This window comes from Anneissia japonica, unplaced genomic scaffold (assembly GCF_011630105.1).
Source record: "Anneissia japonica isolate Jap-2015-1 unplaced genomic scaffold, ASM1163010v1 scaffold857_len152722_cov132, whole genome shotgun sequence".
Taxonomy (NCBI): domain Eukaryota; kingdom Metazoa; phylum Echinodermata; class Crinoidea; order Comatulida; family Comatulidae; genus Anneissia; species Anneissia japonica.
Genome location: NW_022683480.1, coordinates 97,712 through 108,125, shown reverse-complemented (window position 1 = coordinate 108,125; position 10,414 = coordinate 97,712). Strand labels below are relative to the sequence as shown.

At 36.3% G+C, this 10,414-nt stretch overlaps 2 protein-coding genes across 2 annotated transcripts in view; one reads left to right on the top strand and one right to left on the bottom strand.

The window, feature by feature from the left end:
- Window positions 1-10,414, bottom strand: part of LOC117100108 (golgin subfamily A member 6-like protein 22) — a 65,289-nt gene that overhangs the window by 30,620 nt on the left and 24,255 nt on the right. Inside the window, exons 9-11 of the mRNA XM_033239676.1 lie at window positions 8,838-9,077; window positions 7,768-7,840; window positions 7,194-7,385 (exon numbers count right to left, since the gene is read on the bottom strand). Of these exons, the coding sequence (XP_033095567.1) occupies window positions 7,194-7,385; window positions 7,768-7,840; window positions 8,838-9,077 (505 nt within the window). The remainder of the gene's footprint in view (window positions 1-7,193; window positions 7,386-7,767; window positions 7,841-8,837; window positions 9,078-10,414) is intronic.
- Window positions 202-2,487, top strand: LOC117100087. The gene is made up of 2 exons (XM_033239639.1): window positions 202-932; window positions 1,900-2,487. The coding sequence occupies exons 1-2, from the start codon at window positions 353-355 to the stop codon at window positions 1,926-1,928; spliced, it is 609 nt and encodes a 202-aa protein (XP_033095530.1). The 5' UTR covers window positions 202-352; the 3' UTR covers window positions 1,929-2,487.

Genomic DNA, 10,414 nt, shown 5'->3' with positions numbered 1-10,414 from the left:
TCAATAAATACAGTATATATATATATAAATATATCTGTATATATGTATCTGTATATCTGTATTTTAACAACATCTCTCTCAGCGCTGCATACTTCCGGATCAACGATTCGAAAAAGTGTATGTACTGCGCATGACTGGACTACACAGGCAAAGCTTCCCGGTGAAAAAAAAGGATTTAAAATGTATGACTCGCATGGCTTGCTGGCTCGCACTTTGTCACGACCCTTTTGGAAGCGTCGTTTGTTACTGAAGCCCACGGATTTATTGCACTGTTTTGAACAGTACGGCCACGTCTGTTGCTGGTGTACAACAGGCAGAAGCAGATGGTGATAAAGACGAATATAAAGAAACTATGCAATTACTTGCTGATTATTTTGAACCCAAACTAAACGTTGTAGCGGAGAGGTACAAGTTTAGATGTCGATCCCAAGGACCAGGTGAGACAGTTCAGGCGTTTGTTTTGGCTCTTAAACATTTAGCAAGTACGTGCCAGTTTGCTAATTTGCATGATGACATGATCCGTGATCAAATAGTAGAAAAAACAAACTCTACGAGAGTCAGGGAAAGATTATTAATGGAGAAAGAGCTAACCTTGACGAAAGCTATTCAGATTGCAGAGAGGGTCGAAGCAGCTGAGATGGAACGAAAAAACATGGAAGGGATAGCGGTAAAGGCCCCTGATGAACTCCATGCTGTATCGATACCAGTATGCGCACAAACGCAGGTAAGGAAGAGGTATAATAATGGACCTCCTGGTGGGGGACGAAGACGATGTTTTCGATGCGGGTCTCAACGCCATTTGTCAAATTTTGCTGAATGCCCAGCGAAGAGCCAGGTGTGCCGTCATTGTTCCAGGGTGGGCCACTTTCAGCGTATGTGCCATGAAGTTGGTGATAAAAACGTTATGCAGTGTTTTGCGGGGGAAGTTGATGGTGAGTGCAGTAGGAAGGCAAATATTTCATTGACTGTTAGTGTCAATAATGTGAATCTACCTTTTGTTGTTGACACAGCATCAGATGTGTCCCTTTTAAGCATGAAACTGTTTCAGAGACATTTTGTAAAAGAAGCTCTGTGCCCAAGTAGAGTTAATTTGTTAACATATACAGGGCAAAAATTAATATTGCTGGGGAATTTAACACATTAGTTAAGTACATGTCAAAATCAGCTACAGTAAAATTTTTAGTAGTAGATCAGGTGTGTTCTATTTTAGGCAAAGATTTGATTCAAATGCTGGGGTTAGCGATTGATGGGTCGATTATGTCATGTTTGTCAATGGGAGTGGATAAGTGTGAGGGTAAGGATACCAAAATGGATTGGGTAAAGGCTGAATTTCCTTATCTCTTTGGTTCTGATCTCGGACACATTAAAGGTTTTGTCCATATGGTTAAAGTTAACCCTCAGGTCAGCCTGTGCAGCAGTCATTGAGAAGACTGCCTCTGGCAATTCGAGATAAAGTTACTGTGGAGTTGAATAGGTTGGAGAAAGAAGGGGTCATTGAAAGGGTGAAAGGTGCGACTAATTGGGTGTCCCCATTAGTAGTGGTCTGGAAAAGAAATGGCGGAATACGTCTTTTGTCGATTTGAGAAAAGTAAATGAATCCATAATAATTGAGAAGCACCCTTTGCCAAAAATTGAGGAATTATTTGATGCGATGTCAGGTGCTAAACTGTTTAGCAAATTAGATTTGAAGTCCGCATATCATCAGTTAAATTTACACGAAGATAGTAGAGACCTTACGACATTCTTATACATTGTATCCCACAATGGGTTGTACAGGTTTAGGAAGGTGTGCTTTGGTTTGGCTTCCGCCCCTACTGCTTTTCAAAAATTAATGTCAATAATATTGCAGGGAATCCCTAATATTGGTTACTTTATTGATAATATTTTTGTTTTTGGCAGGACCAAATCAGACCATGATACAGCTCTGAAGGCAGTGCTAAATAGGCTTCAAGATTATGGAATGCGCCTAAATGACAAGTGTGAATTTGGAGTGACTAGTGTTAAAATTTTGGGCCATGTATTAGATGCAGAGGGGCTTCACCCAAATCCAGACTTAGTTAAATCAATAACATGCGCCCCAGTCCCAGAAAGTAAAGAACAGGTGAAATCCTTTTTGGGATTAGTAGGGTACTATTCCAAATTTATCAAAAATTATGCAACTCTTGTACAGCCATTAAGGGATGTTCAGTTAAGTGATAACTTTGAGTGGGGTAAACAGGCCAGTATGTCATTTGAATCGGTGAAGCAAAGCATCGTTACATGTCCAGCCCTCGCATTATTTGACCCAGACAGGGAAACAATTCTGACAACTGATGGATCAGGGTACGGAATAGGGGCGGTTCTCACCCAGTTAGTTGAAGGGGAAGAGGTAACCATAGCTTTCGCGTCAAGGAAGTTAACATGTGCAGAAATGAAATATTCCACAGGTGAACGTGAAGATTTGGCATGTGTGTACTCAATTGAGAAATTCCATACATACTTATGGGGTAGGCATTTCACGTGGCGAACTGATCATAAAGCCTTGACAACACTCTTAGCATCAAGTGGGACTGGCCACAGACCAATGCGAATAGCTAGATGGGGTGCAAGGCTGCTAAATTATAATTACACCGTTGAATATAAACCAGGTTAGGTTCTGATAATGTTGTGGCGGATGGCCTATCTCGTCTGCCACTGGAATCGGAAACAGGGTCCTCCGAAGACAACGAAGTTGCCGCTGTCTGTTTAGTGGAGGTAGAGGAGGAGTGTTGCATAACCCTAACCCAATTTAATGCCGAGGTAGATAAAGATCAAATTTTGCAGGAAGTGATCAAATACATAGTCAGGGTGGCCTGCAAGTAAGGATAAGTTGAATAGTAACTTACTGCCATATTACAATGTAAGGGAGGAATTAATAGTGTTAGAAAATAGAGTTTATAGAGGCGATAGGTTGGTGGTACCAGACTCCCTAACAGTCCATTTAATTTATAAAGCACATGAGGCTCACCAAGGGATAATGAGAACGAAGAAAAGATTAAGGCAATTATATTGGTGGCCAAGAATGGACATACAAGTAGAAAATATAATTAAACACTGCAAGGTGTGTATAGAACATGATAAAACGGTAAGGGTTTCAAAAGCCCCTATGACACCCATAGAGTATCCGTCAGGTCCATGGGAAAAGTTAGGACTAGATATAGTTGGTCCCTGTGACTTACTACCAAACCAGTGCAGATTTGCCATTACTCTTATTGATTACTATTCTAAGTGGCCGGAAGTGTGTTTTGTACCAAAGGTGACCACACAAGTTGTAATGTATTGTTTGTGCGGGAGGGTTACCCATTAGAATTAATCACTGATCATGGAGTTCAATTTGTCAGTTATGAAATGAAACAATTTCTAATACAAAGAGATATTAGGCATTTGCATTCTGCTATTTATCACCCACAGAGTAATGGTGCCGTAGAAGGGTTTAACAAAGTGCTAAAACAGACGATACAAACTGCATTCTTAGAAGGGAAATAAGTTAAACAATATGTGCATTTTTATTTGCATATAGAAACACTCCACACTCAACAACAGAGGTGGAACCTGCATTGTTGTTGCATGGACGTAAATTGAGAAACAAGTTAGATAATAAAGGGTTGACACCATCAGCAGGTGTGGTAGTTGATAAATCTAAGCTTAAAGAGCTAGTAAAAGTTAATCAGAAGAAACAAAAGACATATTTTGACAATCGTAACAGTGTTAAAAAACCTATTATACAGGAGGGAATGAATGTAAAGGCTAAAAAAACTGGATATGTGTATAAGGGCAGTAGTTCATTTATGGGACCATTTCGTGTAGTTAAGAAAGTGGGGAATGCAGCCTTTCTGTTAAGTAACAGAAAAACATGTAATGTTGAAAGGTTAGCTATTGTAAGCCCTGACTGTAGGGAATGGGTGAACCCGTTAGGCAATGCAGTGCCTTTGATGATTGATGATTTCGGGAATGCACAACCAGAAAATGTCAATACAGACAGATTCGTACCAAGGGGTGTAGACCAGGTTCCATATAGAACTAGGTCAGGTAGGGTAGTGAGAAACCCTAGTAGGTATATTGAAGAATGTAATTTGTTACAGGGGGGAGATTGTGGTAACGGGAGATTGTGGTAACGGGAACGAGTGTAAAGATTGAGGGCGTAAGCGAGGTTCGAGGAGGAAGAACAGAAATAAAGAGAGCTTAGAATTGTCATTAAAATCTGTCCAAAGTTTCTTTAATTTTGTGGACATTACAGACTCGACCCATTGTCTATATTAGAACACTTCTCATTGGGTAACAAAGTCGTAATTTTTCATTTTTGTCAAAAAGTGTCTATAGTGGTGAATTATGGTTTAGGTTTTTTTTAATAAAGTTTCAAAAATTTCTATGTATGTGGAAAATGTAGTTATTTACCAAAGGTTACAATTTTTATTTTGAAGACTGCATGGTCTAGGAAGTGTACATTTTTTAATGGGGCAAGTTTCCAAGGGCGGGTTTTCTAGGGGCGAGTTGACTGCCAAAGAGTGTTGCCAAAGTACGAGCCAGCGTGTTATTTGATCACAAGTGCGAGACATCACAAGTGTGTGAGCAAGGAGGTTAAATTGGTGTGAGCCAGCGAGCCATGACGTCACGACAATAGATACGAGACGTTAACGAGTTATGCGAGGTATCGGCTGAGATTTGGGGAGTACAATTCAAAAAACAACTATAGGTCTAATAATGAATTATTATTATTATTATTATTATAGACAATGTTAGCTATCAAGGAGTGACGTTGTTTTTCATTGGGACCTTCGTCCCTTCGAGGCTAGGCCTACCATCCTAGCTAGTCTAGGCCTGGCTAGCGCGACATGCGGACGTTGGTACGAGTAGGTTAGTCTACAAACGTCGCCTAAAGTAATTGATTTTACCCGGCAGAGCGAAAGAAGGAAACTCCGCTTTTCAGTCGTCTTAGGCGCCTGTTTTTTGACAAACAATGACCTTTCAGAGGTCAAATTGCTGTCAAGAATATGAATTGGCTGCTTCGCAGCAATAATAATATTAATAATAATAATAATAATAAAAGCACTCAGTAGATAGCATATCTATCAAAGAAAAACGTTCCAGACCAAAAACTTATCTGAATGGAACTTTTGTAAAAGTTTGACCAAGTTACAAGTATTTGTGTTTTCGTGTAGTTTATTTTTTATTATTTAATTTTTTGTGAATTAAAAAACAAAAAATAAACAATAGCTACATGAAGAATATTTATATTAGTGCAATTACAGTAAAGGTGCACAGAGTTTATATGTACTAACTTCACTTTATTGGGACTTATCGAGAATATTTCAATGCATCTTTGCATTTAAACATGTGACGCTAAAAACCAAATCCCCATATTTCTATTTCCATAATATTTTCATTTCAACACCAATACATTGCATGTATTTTGTTTTTAGCTAAAAGAGAAAAACGTGCCAGTATGTTAAGCCAGTAAATGTAGGAAGTTTGCAGGTGTACAACGTCTGATACAATACAAGGCGTTGGAAAAAAGAAGACCATTTAAAGCAAAATGTCGCGGATCAGATCTCAAAAACTAATCAACTCATCTAAATGATTTTTTTTTCTGTTAGTGTAATAGTTTTTAGGTAGATTGTGCTTGGTTATTGGAAAGCAGGAACATATTTTCCAGGAATTATTTTATAGAAAGAAATTAACGGTGGGCAGAGATATGCTCTCTACTGAGAGCTCTCGTCGTCGTTGTCACCATCATTATTATCTCCGACATGAGATATAGCCTATGTTTTCAGTCTGTGTGTGTGGGGGTGTGTATGCGTGTGTGTAACGTTTTAGTGTTTTCGTGTGGTATTTTTGTGTGCGACATATCTCATTAACGGCTGCACAGACATAATTGAAAATTACAGGAAATGTTAGGTATAACCATATGAAGAAATGATTAAATTTTGGTGACGGTCCGGAGTAGGGTGTGGATATGATGACCATTTAAACGGATTTAAGAGCAAACGTCCTAGACAATTTATTTCAAAAACTGATCGACTGATATGATTGAAATATTTTTGTGAAGGTTTAACCAAGTCACAGGGAATGAATTATTAAGTGTTGGTGACGATCCAAATTCGGGTGTGGACTTGAGGGTCATTTAAATGTTAAGGTCCTGCGTGTTTCTTGCGTTCAAAATATGTCAAAAACAGGGGCACAGATCTAAATAGTAGTTTTAACAAACACACGAAAACCCTAAAACGTTACACATACACACGACTGAAACACACACGAACTTACACGAGTGAAAACATAATAACAACTCCTGCCCGAGATAATAGAAAAACCTATATCTTTGTCATTATTACTATTATTATTATTATTATTATTATTATTATTATTCAATAATAATAATAATAATAATAATAATAATAATAATAATAATAATAATAATAATATAGGTTTTAGTATAGCATACTATAATGATCATATTATGCTAATGTTTCATTCTGATGCATAGTAGCAAAAAACATTAGATGATTATTTTTTTCTTTAGAATCAGAATTTATATAGCGCCTATGACAATCCGGAAAATATCTGGCATTATTTGCCTGGTCATTGGAATACAGGCACATTTTGTGCAACCTTCTCTGCTCCTAGGGGGACATTCCTAGTCATGCAGCCTTAACCGCACAACCCATACCAACCTGCAAGGTACCAATCTATACTTCTGGATGAAGGGAAGCAAATGTAAGTAAAGTGTCTTGCACAAGGGCAGAAACAATGCTTCGGTTTCGAACTTCTAATCTCACGATCAGAAGTCCACCTTACACGGTACGCCACACGCTGTGGGTTTCTTATCTGTTTCTGTGTATACTTCTTGCCTATAGTTTATCTATTTCAGTAGGTACTGTTCATATAATACTTAGTGCTATTCCAAGTAAATAAATAAGCTAAGAATTGCTTAATAGACATGGATATAATCATAGACGTACAATAGATTTTCTGTAGTGTATGTCTATAAATCATAGTAATTAGTAGGTGATAGTTTTGGTAGTTTGTTAGCTACATAAAATACCAGATATTTATTTTAAAATTCACAATAATTAGGTCAGTAATAGATAGCTAATAGGTGTTCACTAGTAGACACATCGTAAATTGTTTTCGCTTTGAAAAAAAATGTCCAAACATAAATGTTGATGTTGTGAAGCTACCTTTGCTTTTGAGATCAGAATAAAGATGGTTCCTAGTTTTCTCTATAGTTTCTTCCATATTTTCTCTTAGTTTTTCCCTCAATTCCTCCAGTTTCCTCGCTGCCTCCTTATCCAACTCATTCTCAGTGTCTTTTAGTTTGAGCTTGTGTTTACTAAACAACGTCAGTTTAGAATCTAAGTATTCACTAGACTCTGAATAAAAAAATATAGTATTAGGGTTAGGGTAAATATATATTTTAAAATTAGGCAACTAGCTTTAAAAATTATATTTTACTAATATAATATTAAGCTTGGAAAATGAGCTCTAAAATATGAGCTCAAAAATGGCATAGAAATCAAATAATATTTGAATTTGTTCATGTACATCAAATCTTGAGCAGCACAGACCCCATTACCCAAACAGAAAATAGGTGACGCTCTCATCGGAGGGTCACAGCTGAGATTGCCCAACTTCAGAAGCAAAACATGACAAATCTAAAAGTAAAATTATTGGATTAGTTGTTTAACCAAAAAGATAAAAATTCGACTAAAATATTTAGTCTAACTATTCAATTAATAAAACAATTTACCATACCAAATTTGCCATTTGCTTGCTTTTTCTTTTGTTCGTTTTCAAACTCTTCAAGTTTCGAGTTATTGTCCTTCACCTAAAGAGTAATTTTATATAAAGAAAAATTGCCAAATTATAATTGAAAATATTATGTACATAATAAATATGGTACCATAGTACCATGCAAACTATTATAAATAATACTATTAATATATAAAAGTTTTAATAATAATATAATATTAATAATACTATCATTTATAATAATATCATTAATATTATAATATTAATGATACTATTATAAAGCATTCTTAACTTCATCAATGGAAAAACCTATGCTTAAGAGTATGGCCTTATATCAGTTACTATTTTTCATGTAAGAAGGATCATACTAATTTCTTCACCAACCATTGTTGACTGTTGTTGACACTAATTACTTTGTGTGTATAGTAATACTAATTAGCGTTAACAACCATTGTTGACGGTTGACGCTAATAAATATGCATGTACTATAATACTAATTAGCGTCAACAACCATTTTGATGGTTATTATACGCTTAATTTGTATGTGTGTATTGTACAAATTAGCCAAAGGGCCGAATTGGCGTGTTGCCAAGCGTTAGGCAAATTTGGCGTAAGTAAGAATTCTTGAACGGGCAAGGAGCTCGGAAGTAAATAGGGCCTTGATGATTAGGTTAGGGGCCCTAGCTCCTAAAATAAGGTAATATGAGGCAATTTTCAACTATTTTTTTTTAAAGAATATTTTCAATGTTCGGGCGACAGGGTTGTTTTGGGGGAGGAGAGGGAATTTACGCACCTACAGACCCTATAGATACTCAAGAACTAGGTGATCTATTTCCATTATTTTTCTGACTCAGACATTGGTATGCGTACATAGCACATGCAGTCAAGTCATCCTAGTCAAAGTTGATTTTAAGGGTACAAATACAAATGATAGTCTCTAAGTAAAGGATGAGTATAAGATTGTACCATTCCTATAGTCTTATAGTAAGTAGGGCGTTAATGGTTAAGATGACGACTAGGAACAATACAGTGTTTTTTCATCAATACACAGTGTAGTTCATTAAAAATTGTACCTTTTCTCTAAGCTTTTGTTTTTTTAAAGCACTCATTCGCGTGTGCAAATGTTTCTCTTGTTTTTTCTTCTCCTGCTCATACTTATCTTTGGCAACAACCACCTCATTTTGAAACTTGTCTACATACTGACGAACTTCTTCTTTATTAAGTCGATCATCTTCATGTAGTTGGTATAGCACACCCACTGTCTGCTTTACCATCATGTTTAGAATTCCTTTATGATGCTCCTCTTGGGAAACCTCAACAGATATTCAATATTTATAGTCAGTCATGTTTATACTAAAAGGAGACAACATTTTAAATAAATAATACTTTTTATTATGTCAATAAATTATATTTTTCATCTAAATGTTAAAGGTGAAACTAAATCAACTTTTTTTTTCATTACAAAACTTTATTGGTCATTTGTTAGGCCAATTTCAAATGGTGTTTGGGGTATATACGAGTACTCTTCGATAAACTCTGTTGTTTTACAGTGCAATTTGCTTTTTCTTTGGTATTGGAAAATATACTCTAAATGATGCTTGGTGACATACAGTCGGATGGGATCCCCCAATAGTGCATCAGATGCAGTCTATAGCTAGATTGTGGAATAGTCTTTCAAAACTAGATAGAAACCGGCATCCAAGCAAAGCCTTTTGTTGGTCTCAACATTTAGCAAACAACAATATAAAACACTCATAAGTTAAAATACTGTTCTCCAAGATGGACTGCGAACAAAATTTAATTTAATAAGACAAATTGAATTCAGTAAGACACGCTCATAGCACATCTAACTTTGTAGAAAATCGCTGGAAAGAATTGATTTTCAGTAATCGCAGAAGAAATCAAAATTCGCACAGTAACTGCTCACTTGTCGTTGATTGAAATCGATTTACGGTACAGCTATGAAATGCGATAGACAAGCTTTAGCACTCTTTAGGCTGAGACAACTATAAACGGAGATTGGAATCGACCCGAGATTTCCTTTGTTCTTCCATCCCGGCTGTACGTTAACGTTGTTATGCAAATACAGTCAAGAGAACAGCGTTGCAGCCAACCAAATGCTACCGGTACTGCTCATGCTCATAATCACTGAACCATGTAATTAAAACACCTACCGAAAAGGCTTGTTCTAAAACAAGAGGTGACGGAACTAGGGGGTGCTGTGATACGAAGAGTTACTGCCTCCCATGGCAAAAGGGCATAACTGACAATTTGCTGCTTTGGAGATATTAAGCAAAACGTGTAATTTATTTAGCCCTATAGTCCAGCAAACTTTGGTTGGTTGCATTTTTTTTTGCTATATTTTTCTAAAATTGGATATGATGTAGAGTAGACATAGATAAATCAAAAAAGTATGTGCAACATTTTTTTTTTCATACGTAAGGGGGGTTGCCAGCTGTTTCAAAATGGCCGCCATTTTTTCCTAAAATTGTCACTAATATTGTAAATTTATGTCTTTAAAATGTAGTATTCAATTGGAAATCCACTCATAACAATGACAGCAACAGTTAACTAAATATTGTACACAATTGAGCTATTACAATTTAAAATGGCTGCCATTTTCCATTATTTTAGCTTTTTAGCATACATA